General features: G+C 37.1%; 1 protein-coding gene across 3 annotated transcripts in view; it reads right to left on the minus strand.

Moving 5' to 3' along the window:
• The window catches only part of kcnj6 (potassium inwardly rectifying channel subfamily J member 6), a 426614-nt gene that overhangs the window by 91066 nt on the left and 310207 nt on the right, over positions 1–25341 (minus strand). For all 3 annotated transcript variants that reach the window (XM_039744460.1, XM_039744459.1, XM_039744461.1), the window contains one exon: positions 23812–24735. In XM_039744460.1, coding sequence (XP_039600394.1) covers positions 23812–24712 — 901 coding nt within the window. In that variant the 5' untranslated portion in view covers positions 24713–24735. The remainder of the gene's footprint in view (positions 1–23811; positions 24736–25341) is intronic.

Genomic DNA, 25341 nt, shown 5'->3' on the forward strand with positions numbered 1-25341 from the left:
CAGAGAATGTCAGAGAGAGAGAGAAAAGCAAACAATCAAAAATCAATACAAGCTGTTGGACTTTTAAGTATGCGAAGCACTGCGATAAATCAGCTACAAGAAAAAGGGAGCAATGTGAAGGTAGACTTTCAGCATTTTTGAGAGTAGCGTCCGTATCTTCTAAGCAAACAGCCTCTGTGCAAACAGCTACTCTGCTCACACAACCTCCGTCAGGCAGAGAACGTCAGAGAGAGTGAGAGAGGCAGAGAAAAGCAAACAATCAAAAATCAATACGGGCTGTTAGAGCTTTTAAGTGTGCGAAGCACCACACAGGAAGCATATCGTATATCATTGAGGAGTTTTATTTAATATGTAATACGTGCTCTGATTGGGTAGCTTCTCAGCCATCCACCAATAGCGTCCCTTGTATCAAAACAACTGGGCAAACAAACTGAGGAAGCATGTACCATAAATTAAAAGACCCATTGTCCGCAGAAATCCGTGAACCAGCAAAAAGTCTGTGATATATATTTAGATATGCTTACATTTAAAATCCGCGATGGAGTGAAGCCGCGAAAGTCGAAGTGCGATATAGCAAGGGATCACTGTATAAGCCTAACTTAATACACCTGACTCTGATATTCCAATGTGCTTCCTGAACTGCACGGGAAACACAACCAAACTGTATCAGCTGACAAAGTTACAACAGAAATGAGCTCTTGTTAACTAGCAAAATATTAGCAGTTGTTAGATAATGGCAATCCAAAGGAGCTAGCTAATTAGAAGACATTTTAGTTACAGTAATAATATATTGCAGAACATGAAAAGTGTAATTGAAAGCTGTATCTTGCTTTTTGGAAAAGCTGTTCTATATTCTGGAACAATCATTTCCTTATTTTCTTACTTCTTTTACCCCATTTTAAAAAACTTCCAGTTGTCCCAATGGTACAATCTTGAATAAATAAGCTGATTTATGCTGGCTACGCATTTTTCAGCATGTATACATAGCAGTTTTAATGTACATATTTAATTTGTATATTTTTCATTTTTAATAAAACATTAAGGGTATTTATATAATATTATATAATCAACCTTAATGAAATAAGTCTGTGCGTATGTGCATCTCTGTGTCGATGCTGTTGCTACTGTTAGAAAGAAAATTAAAAAAATAGAAAAACATTTAGAAGGGTCAATAAAAACAAAAATGATAATAAAAATACCACATAAGGGTCTAAAAATAAGAAGGTTGGACTTATCAACGTAGTCTGTCGTCCAATGTTGTATGCCGGCAACAGCTATGTGGTAGTGTCTTTCTTGTACCCAACGGGGTTTATAGCTGAAATCCTAATGACTGATAACTTTGTGACGTGGCCTTCTGTCGATACAGAGTTTAAGTCGTACAACAAATTGGTCTAATCCAGAGTTGGCTCCAGCCCCTTGCCCTATGTTCCTGAACTGACTTAAGTTAATTCAAGAATAGATGAATGATGTAAAATCAAGGCAGTTATTAACAATGTTTTTGTATGTAAGGGCAATATATAGATACATATAAAATATAATACATAGCAAGGGTACGGATTCTGATTAATTAGTCATTAATGTGACTTACTGTGTCAAGTAATACTACAGACAATATAATAACTGATTTTGATGTTTTAGATGAATAGAGAACATTTCACATTTACTGCCTGTGACACTGAGCTGGAAAAACTGAATTAAGATAATAAGTGGATCATCTGATGGGTAGATGGATGGACACAAACACTAGTTTTTATATGACTGCTTCAATATTGTCTAATGTCATGCCATGGCCAATTTACAATTTTCTGTGATGTTAACCTGCCAGGTTATTCTGTTCCACAATTTCTCAGCTGTCAAAAATTCAACTACAGTTACACATTTCATGGCAGAGAATTTTTTCTTAAAGTCATATCTCAACATAAATTCCTAAACCATACTGCACGCTTTCAGCAAGAAAACGTCTGGATAAATTAGAGGTACAGCTCTGAAGAAAAACATGCTGGAGTGATTTTGATATTTTTCTAAAGTGTGAGCTGCATCGTATAATGTACAACATTCTCCTTTGGAAATGTTAATAAACAAAAATGTAAAAAATAAAGCTTGACACATACTGTTCCAGGGGCATGGGTTTGATTTCCAGCTTGATCCTGTCTGTGTGGAGTCTGAACATTATCCTTGACTGAACCCATTTCTTTTTATCCCAAAGACATGCGGGTCAGGTTGATGGAGCGAGTTCTCTTGGAATGAGTGAGTTTGGGTGGGTGTATAAGTGTGCTCTGTGGTGCATGGGCACCTTCAACAGGGGAGGTTTAGGTTTTGCACCCAGTGCACCTCAGAAAGACTCCAGCTCCCCAAAATTCTAAACTGGAATAAGTCAATGGATGAATAAAGGTATAAAGAAAACAAGAATTTGCATTTCAGCATATACCAACTGTTAATTTTTTGAATATGTCAGCACTGTATTTTAGAATTTTTGAAAAAAAGGTGAATTACAAACAAATACTTGGCTATTGTTTCAATTCAGAAAGAGACTGCTAGGTAGGAAACTGCTTTGTGAGTGTAAAATGAACTAATTGTCTAGTACTAAAAAACTGGCTTTTAGTATAAAACCTCCTACAAAAAATCCCTAGCAAAATCCTCTTTATCACTCATCTCAAAAGTGTCTATAACATAAAAACGTAAAGGGTGGCCCCCGGGCTTTCTATTAATTCTCTATTGTTGTGTGAGTTACTGTATATAAAATCACAATTGATATGTGGCTTCATCAACTCCTTCTGATGAGTAGCAACCATGTAGGAGTGGTGTAGGAGGGTTTGTGATTCATTAGGAAATAATGAAAAGATCTTAATTATGCCTATAATTCTATGAGAGGAATCATGATGTCCTGGAAAGTGCCGCCTACTAGAACCGCAAATAAGACCCCAGTTAATTATCATTGTGGTGTGCTTCGAATTGAGAAGGACTTCACAATATTTCTGGTGCCATTCTTTAAGAACTGCAAATGATTTAGTGCCAGAAGAATGTAATGCCAACAGTATTAACAGAATGGATGTCAGAGCATTTTCAGCTGCAAGTTTGTTGGCAAATAAAGCACTCAAAGCCTTAAGCAATGCTAAGTGAGAACAGGCGCTCAAGACAAATAATATTTCTTACAGTCAAGAGCTTTAAGATTTTGCCTAGGGTTCCTATAAATATGCTTATATAAGAGGCTGGACTTATGTTTCATGTCTAACCCGTAAAATGGGATATATGTTAGTTGTGAACTCTCAGAGGACTTTTCCCAGAAACCAAAAGCTACAGTGTCTTTGGGATAGCTATACTATAAGCAGCAGCTTGGAATGTAACTGGACAATACTGAACAAACCTGTGTGGGTGGGATAGACTTCTCTATTATTTTTTAAGCTGTATTTGTGTTTGGTGTAAACTTAACCTGCTCTCTGAACTAAATGAAGGCAAACCAGACTCCCTCCTCTGATTGTACTATTGTGTGTTACTATTTTTATCACTAGCAAGAATGGTAACTAATTTAAAAACTTCTTCTGCCTCCTCACAGACTCTCCCATGCCATTCCAGAGTCTGGACTGCTTAGGCCTTTCCCTAGTGTGTCAATACCTAGAACACCTTCCAAGGGAGGTACCCAGGGGCATCCTAACTACATACCCAAACCATCTCAACTGGCAGCACCATACTACTCAAAGGTCAGGTAAGAGTGATTAAAAAATATGATAACCTTAATTGGTAACTTTATGATAACCTTATTTCCCTACAGTCTTCGATTTTCAGTGCTTGTCTTCAGGTCAATTTGTTCACACACCTTTGTTACACTGAAATTCTTAATCTGTGGTTGAAAGACATTTAGAAATCTATAGGACTGAACTGCAGATTTTGTGCTGTCCGACTATCCAAGGCTAGGCAAAGACTTAAAAGCAATTAAAATATGAACACAACACAGGCTTCTAAATGATAAAAGTTTGAAATTGGAGGTTTGTAATCTATTGGAGAAAGCTCTTCCATGCAGTTCATTTAAAAGTAATCTATAGCATCTGCTCCTCTGATGTTTGTAGTTCATTTGTTTTGTCCTCCGCCTTTTAAGGCTGTTGTTTGTCATGCGGGCAACTACAATTGCAGTAATTGACTCTGTCATTCAGATACAGATTCATATTGGAAATTAGTCACATCAAAGAGCAGTACTTAGTTCATCTTAAAGGTAGATTAAAGCAACCTGACTCTAAACAAGTAAGTGCTGAGGGATTTCTGAAGGCTAGTTCACTTGTCAAATTAACAACATGTATTGCTGTCAGCTATTTTGTTCATAAGAAACATATATACATACTAGAAGGCCACAAGAAGAAACTTAAAAATTACCTTCTGCTACTATAATAAACCTCTGTAATCGAGTAATCGTGTTGAAGAAATTGAAGAAAGGCAATTGACTCTGCTCCTTCCAGGCCAGGTCCTATAAAGCATCTCTGGAAGGAGCTGTCTCATTTTGGTAAGAGCCAGACCAGGGGCCTCATGTATAATGCCGTGTGTAGAATTCGGACTAAAACATGGGTACGGACAAACGTGGAAATGTGTGTACGCACAAAGAAATTCAGATGCCAACTTCCAACCACTTCTGCTACATAAATCCCAGTCAGCGTGAAAAAAAACGATTGTGCACACGCCTGCCACCCCACCCCGACTACTCCCAGAATTTTGCATATTTTAATATGCAAATCAGTATAAATAGCCCATTCTGTTCAGTGTTCAGTTAAAAGACAATGGAAAAAGAATGTGGAAAAAAGAACTTCAGCGAATGCAAAATTGAGGCAAGAATAAACATACTATTTGTTGGCTTGAGCAGTGGTATAAACAACTGAAGGAAGTCAATTGAGTGATACAGAGTGCAGAGAAACTTGAAAGTTAAAGTTTGGAAAGCAGCACAGTGCCCAAAATAAAAAAGAAGTGGTCAGATATCAAAGTCACTGTAAAAAGGCAAGTCGTTGCCCACCATCTGAGTGTCATATCAAAGCGTAATAGGGTACAGAGAAAAGACAAAAAATAAGGACACAGTGAAAAAAGGTCAAAATGTCCACTTCAATCTCGTAGTTTATTTTGTCATTAAAGTAGAACATTGTAAACTTAATTTTAAAATCAATGTTTGATATACTAGAGTTTCTCAGATCTCATTGTAACTAAAGTAGCACATTAAATGCTTTGTATTGTATGTGTCCTTCTATGTGCTCTATGTGTGTGAATCACTATGTGTTTCTTAAACAGGCTTTCCCTTACGCTGACAAGACACAGAATCCATTACATTCATGATATTACAGCTCTCTGAACAATTTAAATACTAAGATGTATACTTGATATCATGTTTATGTGAAATTAATTAAAGCATGTATTAAACAAGGGGACATGGTGATGCAACGGTAGTGATGGATTGGCTCCCTGTCCAGAGACTGTTCCTGGCTCCCACAAGATGCTTGTGACCCTTGATGAAACAGTTTATTGCAGAAGTACTGTATCTTTGAAATGTACTAACCCCCAATTCCTGTCCTTCCTTTTCTTTCTCCAAGTTACCAATTGTCACAGAATAAGTTCAGTAATAAATGTCAAACCATCTGTAAGCTTAGAACATCAATTCTTCAAAACGTTTAAGGAACATTTAAATATCTTCTTATTACATGTTTAATTATTCAATCCATCTGTCCATCCAGGGTCGCACCAGTCCCAGCAAGCATACAGCATGAGGCAGGACCAATCCCTGAACTGGGTGTCAGCTCATCGCTACTGCTGCTCCACTGAGCCCACATGTTTAATTACTACCAGTATGCACTATTTAAATAATGTTATCTGTATAATGTAATATACATACTTTAATGAATTTCATCTTAAAATAATATCAATAGCTCCAAGAAGATGGCTCTTGGAAATCTAAATCGACTTAGAAGCCAGTGGTCATCATCTGTAAATACTCGCTGTCTTCTATTGAATTGAATTGAATTGAATTCCTTTATTGTTATTGTATGGTACAATGATATTCAATATGCAAATCTTCATAAACTTATTTTCCTATAAAATTATAAAATAATAATACACAATAAAAACAATGAAAAATACACAATATGAAAGCATAAGTAGAATATACATGTACATATATAGTGCAGATAGTGCAAATGGTTCACAAATTGGCTCAGGTTGAGCAATATTACAACTGTTGTGCAAGTTTACAGTGAAGTAATTGTATTTATAAGTACAAACTGTTATACCAGGAGCATTTGATGGACTAAATTAGTGTGTTTATAGCTTTGGAATGAAACTGCCTTTGAACTACGAGGCTCATGTAGGAAAGGTCCTGAAAAATTTGCCAAAAGGGAGAATTTCAAATAGACTATGTGCATGGCTGAGGCAGTGAGTGGTGCACTGAAAGTAACAACACTAAAGCAGCTATAGCATTTGGAATAGTTGGGCCATTATACTGATACAGGATGATTACAATCAGATGTCTTAAATTTATAAACAATATGCAGTTATTTTCAGTATATTTGATAAAGCCACGTCAGGGATGTGAATCTAAAAAATAAAGGGAAACCACACAGGAACAGCAGCATTGCTTTGATTCAGGGTGCCATTAGTTTGCAAAACCGAGCCGAAAACTTGCGTACACAATGGATTGAGCTGGCGTGAGAATGTTCGTGGCTTTACTCCAAGTTTAGTTTTTATACATCACAGTGTGAGGGGCATACACAAGATTGTTGAGCGTACACACCATTTAAACATGAGGCCCCAGGAGACTGGGTTCCTCAAAGTTAGATCCACTCAACCTAGTAGCAGTTACACATTTAAAGAAGGCTATATTCTGTATTTTATTTTTTCATGCCATCGTGCTATATTTAATTATTTTTAGTCTTTTCCCTTGATTTAAATGGGACAACCCAGTTGGCATGCTAACATTGTTTTGACCTGATCTTTATTACCATTCAGCTACACACATAGCACACAACAAATGCTTAATGCAAAAGGGAAATACAACTTCAGTATGACAGAATTTCAGAAAAGTGTTTAATTTAAAGAGAACCAAGAGGGAACATCCATGGATGACATATTTTTTCACCCTTGTAAGATAATAAAAAATTAGAAACAGTAAGAAATGCCTAACTATAATCATGGATAGAACATCATAGTAACTTTTTAAGTTATTAATTAAGCCTTTCAAATCAAAGGGGAAAGACTGGATTCCGGATGATGAGTTCAATACCTTCCTCAACCCTAAAATCAACCTGCAAAAGTGTAGAATAAACCTACGCTAGCTGGATACCAAACATATTCTAAGACAACCTGTCAGCACACAAATATTGTGAGCAGGAAGTATTTCTTATTAAATCATAGTGCTAATATTGTGTGTATGAATATATGTTCACAACCAGGAATGAACTGATTAGACTCTACCATTAGTCTAGAGAAGTATTTCTTAAAGTATGAGACTTGAACATGTTTGTGATCAGTTGCCACATTATTGCATAGTAAAGTTAGCTAAGTTTGTCTAAGCACAAATTAGGTGTAGAGTGAGACACTACCTCTATTTAGGGATCAATTTACTGAGGTACTGTGTGATCGGAGACATAGACTATAAACAACACTGTTGACCCATAACAAACAGCTTTATTTCCTATACTACAAACATGTAATAAATATTATTCCCCATGACACCACCACACCTCTCACATCCTGTGAAACAATTAAAAATGAGATGACTGACAGGAAAGACAAGTATAAGAAAAGGGGAGATAGCACAGAATGACACAGCTTGTGAGGTAAAGGTACCGTGGCACTAGTTTGAAATGTTGAAATAAAATAACAGGTGCAGCATAAGACGGGGACGATTTTTTGAGCGTGATGAGAGGGTGAGTGAATACAGTGGGGGTATATATAGTACCATGGCAGTGTTGTATTCTAAATGTAGTTTCAATAGTTGTGAACATACAATTGTTGCCTCCTCATTTGTTCATCATTGCAGCATAAAATTAATCTAAATCTGTAAAAGAGGTCTAAAGAAGTTTCTGCAGTACCTTTAATGTGCCTTGACATGGAAGAATTCCTTAGCCTAAAGTGGCTTGATAAATTTTAGTATACTAGTACCAGTGAAAACTGTAAAAACACCATAAAACATCATAAAGGTGAGACAAGCTACAGAGTGGAGCCCTCGGCATTCGACACAGTGTCATTCGGTAGCATTAAACTTTTGAAACTTGACTGTTTGCCAAATTCCTCTTCAAGATTTATTCTGTCTCCTCTATAAAATATAAATAATGCATACATTGTTCAGGAAAAGTTCAGCTACACAACATAACTTTTTTACTCAGTTTCTTAAGCAGCTAAATAAATACCAGGATATGCTGAACAATGTGTTGACTCATTTAGAAGAATGTATTATTAATGATGTAGCTCATTTGAAAAACATTATTTAAAAAAAAACCAAGGCTATTTAAGACATGGCAAATAAACTGCATCAATTAATTATTTTCTGACTACTTTACTGCTCATTCCTCAAATGACTAAGTTAAGCAATAATTCATACTATCTTTTCAAAAATAATCACATCCTCATGCTGCACCTGACATACAGAAGAATTTATCATTACTTATATTTTCAGCTTTACTAAATCTTACACTAAGCATTTACACTGGCAGTGAATCTATTCCCTGTTTTGAATGATAATATTTGCTTTATTAACTAAATGTTTAATTTCTACTTTTCTCTTTTAGTAATATTCACGTGAGACATATGATTGAATGGAAGTAAACCTTTACTGTTTTTTTTAATATATGGCCATAGTAATGTGTCAGTCTATGGCTGTGCTATCATTATGGTAATAATCCTCTTCTTGGGTCCTGGTATAGTACCGATTTTCTTATTTAGGTTCTCAGATTACACTATTTAAGAACCCCTGACCTAGAATAGCAGCATAAACATAATGAATAAAGTAGAAGTGAATGACCAAGACGATGTCCATAAATACACAATGTATTTCTTTCATCTTTTAAGTGCAGCAGTATTTCTTTAAACTTGAGAAACCATGCCACCACCGTCTTTAAGCGTAGCCATTCTGATAAGTAGATTATTAGACTATAAGTAGTTTATTTACTAGTTCAGTGATCTCTTCTGCTCTTGTAAAATTAAATGCACAGATTTAAAATTCTGGATCATGTTCAGTGAGTGAATCACTCATTTGATCTGGTCTTTTTAGCCACTCAGGCTCCAGCTTTAATAAAAAACAAGGTCCACGTGATAAAGTTTTGCTTTTGATGAAGCCTTCTATGCTTAGTCCTCTTGATGCTTGATCTGCTGGGTTTAAGGCAGATGTGACATACTTCCATTGTGAAGGTTGTGAAAGATCTCTTACTACTGTGATTCAATTGGAAACATATTTCTCAATTCAAGTGTTTTCTTTCAAAATGTATTTTTGCCTTTTGGTGCCGTCAGTTCTAGGGGTATTCGAAGTTCACTTTTTAACATCTTATCCATTTTGACTGCCACAATGCTTGCTGTTAGCTCCCATCTTGGATGGTGATATACTCCAATGATTTCTTGATTTCTCCATTAAGAATGAACAATGTTTCTTGCTTTTTTCGTGTGTCAAGTGAAGATATGTTATGGTGCCATAATTATCTTCACTGGCATCTGCAAAATGGTACATGTGAGCATACTTTACATGTCCATTCTACTGTTTTTGATTTATCAATTTACATTATAACCAGGAAGTAGCTTTAAATCATCCATCCATTATTAACTTTCTGTATGTGCTTAATTTCCACTTCCTCATCCCATCCATATTTCTCCTTGAACAGGTCTTGTAAGATAAGCTTTGCAAGCAGTGTAACTGGTGCTAAATATCCAAGGGGGCCATAAACTGAACTGACAACAGACAGTATACCATGTCATGTAGCAGGCTTATCTTGTAACTTCATATGAAGTTTTGTTTTGGTGCACCCCGGGTACGCTCTGTCGAGGACAAACTACGACTTAAATGCAAATCCTTATGACCAAGAGCTCTGCCTTTTTCAGAACAGAATTATTGTCTTTTCCTGAGGAAGACAGAATGTCTGTAGGCTTACAAGAAGCTCTTTATATCCATTCAGAAACACGTCTATACTTGAGCAGCAAAATGGTTCACATCTTAAACCCTCATAGACTATGCAGGTAGCTCCAGACCTGGCATCTCTGGGGCTCTCTCTGCTCATGTTATAGCCCAATGGTTTATTTTCTTTTGGGCTACTGCTGATACATTATATTTGGTCCATTCCTACAATCAGCACTCACTTAAAAGTATAAACTGAGGCAACCTTCACACTACTACACATTATTAAACTGTGACACCTTGAGGGTATAGACAAACAACAAAGTCATATCCTATGGTCATATGCTACAAACCAGAAAAGTAAAAGTCAAGGAAACAAAAATAAATACCCCCGTTTCCTGGACTTTTTGAGCAGCCTACATTACTCACCTATAGATGTTAGAAGTGTCCATTTCCACATTCAATCACTGCAAGTGTAAATCTTTGTGTAGTCTTTCTAGTTATAAGGTAACTATGCGCTTATGTTAATTAAAAAGCAAGTAGGCAAAGAAGCTTTGTGCCACCACAATAAAACATGAGTTGATAGTGGAATTGATTAAGGGAGAATTCAATTTTATGTGACTCAGAGATTGAGGATGTGGAAACAAATCTATGTTAGCTGTCTGAGTAAGAAGGATAACTAACAAAATAGGCAAAGACACAGTGAAAAACAATGCATAAACACCAGTACATATAACTATCGATATTATAGAAAAAGGAACAAAAAGAAGCACATCCACAAGTCACATCAGGCAAAAAGCAGGAACCAGACCTGGACAGGGTGGCAGTACATTGCAGGGCGTGCTCATGCAAACACACACACACACATCAGCTAATGTAACAACAGCAAAAGTGGAGTATGTCTGAGAAAAACCTACACAGCAGGTGCAAACTCAACACAGACCATGACTTGGTCCATAATTTCATTGAGTTGTGATGCTACTACTACCCTGTTTTAAATAAACAACCCCCCCAAAAAAATAATACCCCAGACAACTAGAATCTAAAAATTTGACCCCCAACACTACCTCTGGAAAAAAAATGTTTAGGCAGAAACAAGCCATTTTGTTTTAAGAACTGTGCAAGTGAAAGTGGATGAGTCATGGAGGTCTTGTCATTCAGGAAATGTTTACATTTGCTAATGAAGAAGGCACTTGCAGCATCTCCTGCAGGTCAGTGATGTGAGTTACTTTGAAAACCAGGAACCAATAAAAACAAATCCTATTCTTATTTTCAGAAAACAGTTTGTTTGAATATTTTCATTAGATTTTTTTTCTTTTCATTGGAATTTACACCCTTACTGTACTTACTTGTTCAACAAATACTACAAGGGATTAACTACTTTAACTACTTTCAATTGCCAGACTGCTAAACAATATACTAATACTGTGTTTTATCTTATTTTGTACATACATTAATGAATCTTATAACAGAAAATTTGATTAAATCCATTATTTGATGTAATTCCTGGTCTATAGTGGCAGCACTGAGCACAAGGCAGGAACACAAGACTGGATAAGTACACACACCACCACACCAGGCCAATTTAGAAAATCCAGTTAATCTAAAACATACATCTTTGGGATATAACAGGAAACCAAGAGCATCTGCAGACCAAAAGGTTGGTATTTAAACCAAACCTCCTGCACCACCATCCACTATTAAATATATCTTTAAATTGATTATCTTGTCCATATGCTGAAGAATATCAGGTGTAACAGACAAGACATATGGTCAGCTCAGTGTTCTGCTACTAATGTGTCAAAAAGCTGGTGCATACAGCATGTGCTATGAAGTGGTATGAAAACAAAATTTCAGAATTAGCATTAGCCACCCTGAAATGAAATGAAATGAAAATTTGGTATTTTCATAAAAAAGTTAACAGTTTATTTCATGAGGTAGCTGTAAATAATAAACAAGAATAGTTGTTCCAAATACCTGAAATATTAAAATGTGTTTCAAATTAAATGTTTAAATTCTACATGTTAGGAGACCCAGGTTTGCTTCCCGGGTCCTCCCTGCGTGGAGTTTGCATGTTCTCCCCGTGTCTGCGTGGGTTTCCTCCGGGCGCTCCGGTTTCCTCCCACAATCCAAAGACATGCAGGTTAGGTGGATTGGCGATTCTAAATTGGCCCTAGTGTGTCCTTGGTGTGTGGGTGTGTTTGTGTGTGTCCTGCGGTGGGTTGGCACCCTGCCCAGGATTGGTTCCTGCCTTGTGCCCTGTGTTGGCTGGGATTGGCTCCAGCAGACCCCCGTGACCCTGTATTCGGATTCAGCGGGTTGGAAAATGGATGGATGAATTCTAAATGTTCTCAGCTGCCAGGGACATTTGTCACTTTTTGCATTCTGACAGAGGACCATAGAGGGCCAGATCTTGAGGAAAGGATCAAAAATAAAAAATAAGAACATATTCGTAGTCACTGACCTTGAAATACTTTAAAACGATACCCCACATGCTTATGTTTGAAATTTGTCATTTTCAGCATTCTGGGAGTGGCTCTAAGAGGGCTAGGACTACCGGTAAAGCATCAAATATCAAAAATATTATCATATTTGTGATAAGCAACCTTGAAATACCATAAAATTACACTCCACATGACCATATTTTGGTCCTCATTTTTTAAAGTTTTGTGAGAAGGTGTAACTTTGACCCCTCGCACCCCATTTGGGGGTTTGCATCCCTGGGGTCAGTTAATGTGGTCTGCACAACTTCAAGAGCTTCTGATCCTTTTTGCTGAAGACATAAATTGGTTTACTCTTTAATATACTGTATGGGTGTCAATTCCTGAATGAAATATGAAACTAACATTAGCCTAAAAATATATATATATTTTTTTATCTAGATGGGCAAAAATCGGGGCAAATTCCAAAATGCTTGACGTTTTGCATAATTAGACATTAAGACGAATTGAACAGTATATATCATGTGTGGAGAAAAGAAAACCAAATGATTTCAAAGTATTAAGACAAATCTTATGAACACAATAAAAGTAAAAATCTATATTATTAACTGTGGAAAAAACAGAACACGTCTTCTACTCCCTGGTTCTCACCCTTCTGTTATACAAACAGCAATAATTTTAAAAAAATCTAACAGAAGACGATTATCCCACAACTGAGGCCCTAGTGTGTGTGTGTGTGTGTGTGTGTTCATCCTAAGATGGACTGGATCGTCATGCCTTATGTCTGATTCTTTCTGAGATAGGTTCCAATTGTCCCATACCCCTTCTCAGGATAAGCAGGTTTAGAAAAAGAATGGATGGATGGTTGTATGAAATCTTTCTGAACAGCCAAACATTAGGTCTCATAGCTTTGGCTCCTCAGGACTGTTGTTTACTTAAGTAGCATACATTCTTAAACATGCTTAAAAATTTCAGGTTTGAGGTGGGCTTTTTTGAATGCAAGGCAGGATCTAGTCCTGGATAGCGAATTCAATTGTACACTCACACAGAATGTGGGGAGGAAACTGGATCGATTTGAGGAGGACAGGCAAAATTCTGTTGTGCTATCCAGCTAGCATATACTCCTTGAATTATTTTGAGGTTTATTTCAGGGATGTGGAAGGTACAAGTCAAGTCAAGTCGGGGAGCATGCACTGGTGCAGTGTGTTGCCGCACCCACTACACGACGAAACAATTAGGGATCCCAGTTGCCAACCCCCCACTCAGACATGCGGTCCAGTCCCACCCTCCGGAAATGACTCTCTGTCTGCTGCAGCCAGGTGTTATGTAGGGCGACCCCTTGGCCTGATCCAGACACTTGGGTCCCCAACAATGAGGATCTTATGAGCTGGATCACCCTTGTAGAAACACACCACATGGCTGTAGTGCCGTAACTGATGCTCCCTCACAATGCAGGTAATGTGCCTCATTCGGGACTCTGCGAGCAACTGCTCATTCGACACAAAGTCAAACCAATGGTACCCAAGGATTTTCCGGAGAGACACAGTATCAAAGGAGTCCAGTCTTCATCTCAGATCACTGGATAGCATCCATATCTTGCAGCCATATAGCAAGACTGTAAGCACCAGGGGCCTTATGCATAACGCCGTGTGTAGAATTTGCACTATAACATGACGTAAGCACAAAAGCTGAAATTTGCTAACGCACAGAAAAATCCAGATGCAGGAATCTGTGCGTACTCCAACTTCCACGTTCTTCCGCTACATAAATCCCAGTCAGCGTGAAAAGTAACGCTCGTGCACCCGCCTTCTGTCCTGCCCCAATTCCTCCCAGAATTACGCCTCTTTGAATATGAAAATCAATATAAATAGCCCTTAAGCTCAGCGTTCTGTGAAAAGACAATGGGAAAAGCATGGGGGAAATATAAGAATTTCAGCGAATACCAAGTGGAGGCAAAGAAAAAACATACTATTTGTTGATTTAAAAAGTGGTATAAACAACAAAAGGAAGTTGACCGAGTGACATAGCGTGTCGGAGAAACTCAAAAGCTCAAGTTCACAAAGTCACACAGTGCCAAAATAAAAAAGAAGTCACCTATCAAAGTCGCAGTGAAAAGGCGAGTTGTAGCCCACCGTCTGAGCTTATTAGGGTACAGACAAAAAAAAATAGGCACACAGTGGGAAAAAAGCACGAAATGTCAACTTTAATCTCGAAATTTCCACTTTAATCAAGTAGTTTATTTTGTCATTAAAGTAGAACATCATAAACTTCATCTTAATTTAATTTACTAGTTTCTCAAATCCCATCGTAACTAAAGTAGCAAGTTAAATGCTTTGTTTTGTATTTGATCTTCAATGTGCTCTATGTGTGTGAATCACTACGTGCTTCCGTTCTTTCTCTTTCTCCGACAGGACACAGAATCCATTACATTTGTGATATTACAGCTCTCTGAATAATTAAAATACTGAGATGTATACATGATATCATTTTCATGATGACTGGAATGAAAGTATGTTATTAAACATGGGAACACAATGGCACAGTGATTGTTCATGTCTCACACAAGATGCTGCTGTGCCATGCACAACCTTTGATGAAATAATTTATTGTAGCAGTACTGTCTCTTTCAAATGAACTAACCTCCAATTCCTGTCCTTACTTTTCTTTCCCCAAATACCAAATCGCTACACATTCAGCTCTGTAATAGACGTTAAGCCATCTGTAAGCTTGCAACGATGATTCTTCAAAACTTTTAAGGAACATTGAAATATCTTCATAGTACGTCTATCCGTCTATCCTTCCGGTCTCGCGCCAGCCTCAGTAAATATACAGCGCGAGGCAGGAACAATATGTTTAAAAGTGCAATGTATTTATAAAGCTGCATCAGGAAAATAAAAAGTAACCACACAGGAACAGTAGCACTGCTTTGATGCTGGGTCCAGCCAGTCTACAAAACCGAGTGGAGAACTTGCGTATGACAGGGTATGAGGTACCGTGGAAATGTACGTGGCTTTACGCCAAGTTTAGGTTTTATACATCGCGATTTGAAAGTGGAAACGTTCTTACGCAACATTTCTGTGCTTAAGCACCATTTATACATGAAGCCCCAGGACTGTAAAGACTTGGACCTTTATCCTTTTGCACACACCCCTTTCCAGCGACCTCATGACCTCCCATGCTCTCCCAATCTGTCTACTGACTTCATAGGCAGAACAACATTTATTATTCAGAATGTTTTAAAGATAAGTCTATAGTTTTCCATTTTGATTTGGATGGCCTGAATAGAAACATGAAGTTAACCTAAATTTCTATGAATAATCATTGTTAGGCATGTACAGTTGTTTCTAATTATTTATTTCTTACCCTCTAAGCATTTGGTGCGTGCTGTATAATTTATACTTGTGCCTGGCTATAATGTTTGACAGCTGTGTGTTCTTCTATCTCTTAGCTGGACACCCATAAGTTTATATGTAATGATCAAATGCATGTTTAGAACCATCTAACAATTGTACAACTGTGCCAATCACAACATAAAAAGGTACAGAAAATATAAAAGAGGTTGATTATGTTTCACTTTGAATATTATTACATCTACATTTTTGCTTGAGAAGAAGCAATAAATTAAGGGCAAAAAGTAAACAGCCTGGTACCAAGGCACAAGAGACAATGTGCATGACTCTACAAATTGGGGAAAGGTTGTCAAAAATGACATTTTTAATGTGGTTTGGAAGTCTGACCTTGTGCAAATGCTCATAAAATAGTACATAGATAACGGGGGGTGCCATTAAGTTTCAGCACACTGACAAACATTCACAGTTACCAGCATTCCATATGGCCAGTACATTCAATATTTATTACTATTTTCCACAACAAAGCTGAAGGAACTGTTTTAACCCTTTCTCGCCAATTTAAGTCATACCACCAGAGGCTTTGAAAGTCTGTATTAAGCTCACAGAATCAACAACTGAGGGTATGATTTGTGGCCATTATAATTTATAATCAGTGTTTATAAAATGACACAAAGTCCTGTTGTCTCAAAGCTCCTGGGTTCAAATGCCAGCTTGCACACTGCATGTGGAGTTTATTCTCATTCCATGCCTGTATGGGTTTTCCTTTTGATGGAAACTGGCATAGATTAGGCTGATTGGTGATGCCAGATAAATGTGTGTGAGTGTGCCAGTGATGGAAGGCCCTGTTTAGAGCTGCTTACTGGCCTGTGATTAATGAGGCTGGGCTAGGATCTGCCAACCCGTGACCCTGTTCCTGAATAAGGCAATGAATAAAAGAAACTATTGTAGAATATTTTGTCCTGTCAAAAATCACATAAGCTCTTATTTTTATCCAAATTTGAAATCCATTTGTCTACTGGTTAATTAAGTTTGCATTACGAGAAACTGGAGCATTTCCCAGCATCTTCACCTGCAAACACACCTCCACTAAATTATATCGGATATGTTTAGAGTTCACTTGTACATCTTTGGCATATCAGAAGAAAACTAAACAAGTAACAGTTCAGACAACATGAAAAGGAGCAATGTCCATACAAACAATGAGCTGACCAAAATTCAAATCTAGAACGCTGGAGTTGTGAGGCGGCAGTACTTACCCCTGGATTGGCCCACTTCAGAATAAAATTAAAACCATTTACTGACAAAGAATTGTAAATGAAAGACACCTCTGGGGATTTGAAAGTACAATATACCGTATGGATTTTCTCAAATAAAATTCAAGATTTTGCATATTTATATACAATGTTATGTTTTAAATGTTTTCACTAGATGTTCCCAGATATGCTCCATGGACAGCAAAGCACATCAAAGCTAGACTCCCAAGCACACAGGGCAAATGTTTTAATCTATTTTGACATTTCCATTGTGATGTTACAGCAAAGGAGTGCCAGGGGGTCACATCGCCTTGAAATAAAAGGTTAAATTCTGCTTGATACATACAGACTTACCTTGAGCTGTACAAAAGGAACACCATAGGGATTAACTGCACATTTGCTACAAAAAGACAGGCCACCTGCCACACATGAAGCATTATGCCAGTTCCAAATCAGCAAAGGTTGCTGTCAAATTAATTGGAAAAGGTTTTCTCATGTGACTTGGTTTTGTGTGTAAATGTGTGTGTGCATCCACAGGGACCTCGGCTAAAGGCGAGAGACTAAAGCAGATCGTTAAAGAATGAAGAGTCTTTTAAGCAAGCCAGAGGACTTGGGGGTGGGGTGGGAAGAAACAGGCAAGATGGAGGAAAATCCATTTGGGTCAGTGCGTAGCTCTCGGGCTAGGGCTGGAAACAACATCCTGTTTAATATCCTAGAGGATCATTAATCCTTATTTAGACTGTGAAAAAGCTGCAATCCATGCAATCAAGATCTCACCATACAATGTTGACTTGAAAACTCAGCACAATTGTATCACTTTATTATTTCCACAAGTGAAGAACTTCATCACTCTTTTGTCATAAAATCTGGAAATTTCTGGAAATGTTAGGACAGAAATTATTGCATAGTTATAGGTAATAAAGTGATTGGTTGAAGGAGGATTTCGACTGGCTGAATCATTTATACTTTGACCATTTTCTATAGCTCTCAGTATCTGGTTGAAGACAATGGGCTAAATGTCCATCCATTTCATTTTTATAAATGCTTTTCCTTGCAATGGTCAGGCAGTATAAATGAGAAATCTTTAAAACTGTTAGGTTTAAAATACATTCGATAAAAAGCCTAATTAACTTTGATGAGCATTTCTTAGAAGTTTGTTAATTGGCAGAATTTGTATTACATTTTAAGAGCTTACAAAATAAAAAAGAGAAATATAGTAAAAAGGATATGAGCAAATAGTGAGAATTATGATGCTTACAATTGAGGCATAATATTGACATATGAACATAAATGAACTAGACCTTTTATGCCTATTTTAAATTTCATTTCTTTTATGTGTGTGCTTGTGTGGTTGTCAGATTGTAACCATGATATGTGGAATAAAGATACAGGTATACACTGAAATAATCATTTTGATTATTTCATGTAATTTTTATATATACTGTATATATTTTTATAGGCTGTGTGGGTTTCCTCCGGGTACTCCGGTTTCCTCCCACAGTCCAAAGACATGCCGGTTAGGTGCATTGGCGATTCTTAATTGTCCCTAGTGTGTGCTTGGTGTGTGTGTGTGTGCACGCACTGCGGTGGGCTGGCGCCCTGCCCGGGGTTTATTTCCTGCCTTGCGGCCTGTGTTGGCTGGGATTGGCTCCAGCAGACCCCCGTGGGATATTTTTTATATTGAATTAAAAACTGAAAACCATTTTTCTCTATCATGTAACATTTTTAACAAAACACAGTTTTTAGCTGCCAATTATATATTTTAAAATGTAATTAAATATCAATATGTTATCTTAATGAGAATTTGTTTAAATTTTACAGTTTCTAATATAAAAATCAATGTGTGATGGTCTGGCTTCTTTGGCCATTCCCTGCCTCTCACCATCAGCCTGACAGCTGCTGTGAGCTTCTCCAGCCCTCCGACTTACTCGCAGTAAACAAATCAGCAGTGCGTTGCTGTCAAACTAATCCTTTCTCTATTTACCACCCCAGACTTGGCGATCACCTTCTTTTGTTTTGTCCAGTTTTCTCTCTTTTTCCCTGTTCTCAGGGTCCCCTTATACCTCTCAGAAGGCAGGTGTGCTAGCGCTAACTACAGACCCTGGGATTTAATGAAACATTTGGCTGAACATGAACGCACGCTCAGCTGATCAACCCTGCTCTGCCACAGTACCATACACACACCTGCACCCCACATAAGCCTGAGTGCTCTTTAATTTATTTACTTTACTAAAATACCCAATGCCATGGTCTCCTCTCATGACACTATGTTTAAAGCAAAACAGTTATTCTAGTTGAAAAAAATGGTCAAAATATCGTTGGAAGTTTTGTGAATCTTACTGAGTCAGCAGTCGGGCCATAGAAAATTCCCAGGTTTTCTCAGTAAATGGGACAGCAGAGCCGAGAATTTAAATTAGTTTTAGAAGGAATGACCAGTTAGAGAAAAGATACAACTTAGTGCCAAAAACAACATCAAACCAAGCTTGCTGCTTTGCTTAATGAAGCAGTTTGTCAAAGCCATATGAAAAGATGGAGCCTGGTTTATGCATTTGTGCTGAAACCTTCAGAGCTTGTCTGAGGATAAATTGAAAGAGGGCATTTTTGTTAGACTTGATATTAGAAAACTAATTTCTGATGCAGAATCTGATTCTGTGATCAATGACCTGGAGAGAGAGGCTTGGGTATCATCAAAAGATGTTTTTAGGTCACAATGAAGATCCAAGTGATAAAGTAATTGTATAAAATGTATTGTTTATTCTTAAGGAATTGGGTTGCAATGTAATTCACTTTTTGGCATGTTGAATTTTTCCTTGAAAATCTTGGAGTGGTGCGTGAAAAGCAGGGATATAAATTCCATCAGAATTTCAAGAATATGGAAAGAAGGTACCAGGGAATTTGGGATGTCAGTATAATAGTAGACTACTGCTCGATGACTCATTGAGATGAACGAGAAACGAAGATTTGGATCAAAAACAAAAAACATGAAGCACTACTATATGTAAGTCAATGAATGTGTATTGTTGTCTTCTTTACATAAATGTTTAAAAATATTAGATTGACTAAATATTTTCAAGTTAAATTGCTTTAGCACAATATTTTATATGCATGGATAACATGTTTAATTTGTTAAAGTTTAATTAAAATTCTTTTCAATTTTGTACTTAAATGTGATGTGATGAAAACATTCTAATCATAATTTTTATTGTGTTGATGAATACAAATAAAACTAAATATTCACAATTAAAACAATTTTTATAGTTTCATTTTGCAGAGCTGTGTAATGTGTGTCAATAAAAATAAAATTAAATGACAAATATTACGAATACTGGGAAACCTGTCCTGTTCAGAATGCAATGTAATGCGGTTCAGTATGTGAATAATCAAGTCTCGACCACCACCTCTAGGACATTTTCAGTGACCTTTAAGATAAATAAATGCAAGAATTGAGGCAAAATGGTTAGCTATGCTGTCTACAGATCCTCTAATAAGGGACCGTGGGTTTTTCAGTCTGGATTTCTCTGGATGCTCCAGGTTTATGTTATGTTCAGTGGTGACTTAGAATTGGCCTGTATTGAATTATTGAATGGTTGTGAGTAGCTGTGCCCTGGGACTGACTTGCATCCTGTTGAGGACTGGTTTTGGCATGCCATCTAGTGTTGTCATGATTAGCTCTACCTTCTGGCAATTCTGCAATGAATAGAGCAGGTCCAAGGAAAGGATGGATAATGCATCTACCAGACACTCACCATTGTACTGTTCTGCTGTTTAAAACTGTCAGAACTCTGCCTGGTAGAAAATTTCTACTTTAAATAAATAACATGTTTTTTTTCTTGACTAATCTCAAATTCTGATTTTTCTTCCACTGACGTAACTTATTTCAAAGTGAATATTACAACTTTACCATATTCTTTGCATTTCTTTAGTTAGGGAGGTTCCATTTGAGCTGAAGTTTATAGTTCTTTTGAGATGAAAAGAGATCAGGTGGGCAGTGTTGTGAAGTGGTTAGGGCATTGAATATAGGCCACAACATTGCCTTCTGACTTAAAGTTTAATCCTAAATTTCATTTTAACTGCCTGACTCCAAAAGGAAAATATGCATGTGAAGAAAAATCACCAGCAGTAATAGCAAAATTTACAAAGTACACAAAAATAGAATTAACAATTAATAACATAAGTCTAATGATAATAGATGTCATTTTAAATGTTCAAAACAGAGTGCAGGATTCAGATATTAGACACAACATTATACAGTGTACATCTTCCAGTAAGAAAAAAAATGAGTATACCCAAGGGACTGACAAATATTAGACAACTTAATCCGATTTACAACTTTCATTGTTCCAAAAGAAGGAAGCAAATTTATATTAATTATGCAAAAAATTAAAACAAAGTAATTTTCTTTCTGTGTACAGTTTATGAAGTGGGAGCCAGAGGCAGAAGATGACTGACAGAAAGTAACCTCAGTTAAACTTTTTCCTTCTAAAGGTTCGAGGAAGCTCATTTCCATCTATGATTAAATTCTATATATATATACTGTATGTAGATCTACTCTTTATATATAAAATCCTAAGCCTAAATGTGCAACGATTTTATGTCACGTTTTTTGTCACGCTTTATACACGGCTTTTAAAACCTACATATATATGTTTGGTATAATTCTTTTCAGAATTTATCGAACTTTAATGTGATGTTGTTAGATTTTCAGATTCTTATTCCGTTTTTAAATTATAAACTAAAAAATATCAAGAACTCACATCCCATGAGATGAGAGTTTGTGCCAAAAGATTTAACCATGCCCGGGTCCAGAAATAAAAGACAAAGAGTAGGACAGCTGCTGTACAGGCTTTTAAATGTTTGAAGCGCCATGCGAGATACAGATAACGAGGCATGACAGCAGCAGCAATCCAGCAGCTGATCGAGCAAAGAGGAGGTAAAAAAAACACTGTATTTGTTTCCTATTTTATCACCATTTAACAGGGGGTTTCGGAGGAGTGACCATGTCTCTTTGGGGTGCATTCAGCCTCCCTCTTCACAACATGAGTGGCAGAGATGTGTAGTTGCTGGCACATAGCGCAGGCAAGGGGAGGGGGGTAACCCCGTAGTATATACAGTATATATATATATATATAAATTCAATGTATATCTGTCTGTATGTATGTCTGTCCGCTTTTCATGAGAGTATTAGTTAATGGATTTAGATCTGTTTTTTTTTTTAATAATTAGCTTGAACATTCTGTGGGCTGAGGGGAAGGGGGGGCCCTCCTAACTCACACATTAGCTTCCATTCAAGTTGGTCTGCCTCTTGCCATGTGTTGAAGTCTACCTTGCCTCTGCGTAGCTAGGGATACCTATTTGTTCAACAGACATTATTATCTACAGACTGTTAATAAGTAACATTTGACGTTTTTTGAGAGAGATCAGAGCTAGTTGTGTTTTAGAGGGCAGCTGCTGATTGCCAGAGATATCACTACCATATGCTTTTCTCCCTATGTGGGGGGCGCTCTCCCGTTCGAGCAAAACACGATCAGAAACAGTGCCAACTTTGGACATTTTAGCGTACCTACATTCTGCTTGGCCAGAATTACGGTTTTTTGTTATTTTTAAAGTTTGTGCCGTTTCACTACTACGTGTGTGGAGCTGCTGGGGACAGCTAGTATACCATAAAGTGATAGTGACCAAAGTTATCAATAGATAGAATCCTTAATATGAAGTTACTTAATAGTGTGCCACAAGCCACCAGAAGAACCAGAAGGAATTTTTAAAAAGAGAGATGTTACCATTGCTTTGTGAGAATCTAGTCATGCAATGTCTTTTGGATGAAAATGAACAACACAAGAAACATAGCAAGGCTGATGGCCAGGTTTCATGATTTTTCTGCTGAAAAAAGGAATGCATAAGGAGTTGCAATGTATACATTGATTACATCAGATCTTTCTATATACCAATCTGGAAAACATGGAGGAAAGTGCTGTAGTTGTAATAGTTACTCTTGGCACACACATGCCCAGCCATTTGTCAAGAACATTGCAAAAGATGATTTATTTGCTATCAGTCTGTCTGATCTTTTCATCAATGAACTTGCAGTACTGATTAGTTTATACACTTATGTCTGTTACATTCTGTTCTGCAGAATTTTAAGTTTGTTTTTGATTAGATTGCAATTTGCAGTCTAGTTATTTAGATGTTTTCAGGTTTTTTATTGGCCCAATTTAATTAAGTTTAATTGTCAAAATCAACAGGGTCTGTCATGTGAAAATAATAAAACCCCAAGCTGTCTCTGAGCTGTCTTGGTCAATGTACTGGCTGATGACAATGTTCCAAAACCAAATGTCACTCTGGTCCCATAATCAAGACTTGCCGGCGATCATTATAGGTGAAAACATCTCCTTGGTGTTTTTTATTCAACCTGAAACATGCTGAAATGCTAATAGCTCAATTAACTTTAATACAAATGTACAATAATACTTCTGTCAGGAAAAAGTATGTTGTGAGAGAAATTCATATAACTCCAAGTGAAAAACATTTACAGTGGTAGATACTTGGCTGCAAAAATTTTGCATTTTGAAATAATTTTATTTGCTCCACTGAAGACAACTGTCATTCTTATTAGTCAGGGTACCTTATACTCTATATACGTATAAACACACAAGAGAAAAGCTCCTTCCACTACGTCTGAAAAGAATATGATAAAGTAATAGTCTTACCTGTTGCTTCCACCATTCCTTCCAGAATGACTACAATTTCCAGCTCTTCCTTGGCCAAGTGATCTTTGGAAATGTCCCAGAAAGGGCTATGCTGGTTGATCTCATGGCAGATAATGAGAGGTGATACTAGAAAGAGACGATCATCCCCGGTGTCATAGCCCACATTGATATCAGTTTGATTCAAAGGGATGAATTCACCTTCTTTTGTCTGCTTGGATTTGATCAGTTTAGCCCGTATTGACGCTTCAACAATATGTGAGTTCCTCAGGTCCCCCACTCTGAACATTAGACACAATTTACCATCCCGCATGGAGATGACAGCATGAGTAGAAAAAACTAATGTTTCAGCTCTTTTTTTGGGTTGGGAGATTTTTACAAACATGCAGCCCACCATAAATGCATTAACTATAGAGCCCAGAACTGACTGCACCAAAAGAAGAACAATTCCTTCTGGGCACTTGTCCGTTATTACTCTGTAACCATATCCAATTGTAGTTTCAGTTTCTATAGAGAATAAAAATGCAGAAACAAACCCATTCAGGTTATTGACACAAGGGGTCCATTTGGTATCCCCTATATGTTCCAGATCTCCTCGAATATAAGCAATTAGCCACCATATCATGCCAAAAAAAAGCCATGTCACAGTGTAGACCAAAACAAAAATGAATAAATTGAATCTCCATTTTAGGTCTACTAGAGTTGTAAAAATATCAGTCAGATACCGATATGTTTCTCTAACGTTCCCATGATGGACATTGCACTTCCCATCCTTACGGACGTATCTCTGAATTTTTCTTCTAGCCTTTTCTTTTTCAGCCACTTGTTTGTGCAGGTCCTCTCTTGCTTGCTTTGGCAGCTTGGGCTGTCTGATAGTGATTGGGCTCTCCACATCCTGCTCCATTGGGCTTTCCTGAAGGATTTGAGCTTTGGAAGAAAAAAGATGAAAAGATAAAATAAGCAAGGGATAATAATCTAGGAATTAAAGACATTCTGTTAAAAAGTTCAAGATGAAACACGGAACACAATATTACAGTACTCTTAAAATTTTCAAACCAGCATTTTGTCTAAGAATATGTATAGTTACATGCACACACAAATATGTATGTACAGCATATATTAATGAATTGTCTTTTGGGGGGGGTTCTGCTTTGCTTTGCATCCTCACAGTTTCTGGAATTGCAACAGAGAGCAGAGTTCAACAGTCCTAATGATAAAGGTACTCAGTGATCCCTGTTATTTTGTCTTGGAAAAGGTAGACTGCATCTACTGCATTTCTTGATTAGTATTTTGACTTGTGGAAGATGTTTGCTTGCTCAAATGTCTTCTAGTATTTCAAGAACTGGAGCAGATGCTGGTAAAATGCCTTCAGTGCAACACATATATAGTATGTTACTCTAGTAAATATAACCTCTGTTCAGTCTGGTGAAAATGTTGCAGTTTCTCTGGTAATTAAAGTTAATTAAGTTTCAGAGTGGGCCAATGGCATCATAAGAGCGACTAACTAATCTTTTTACAACACAAAATAACGCA

Source organism: Polypterus senegalus, chromosome 2 (genome assembly GCF_016835505.1).
Source record: "Polypterus senegalus isolate Bchr_013 chromosome 2, ASM1683550v1, whole genome shotgun sequence".
Classification (NCBI taxonomy): Eukaryota; Metazoa; Chordata; class Cladistia; order Polypteriformes; family Polypteridae; genus Polypterus; species Polypterus senegalus.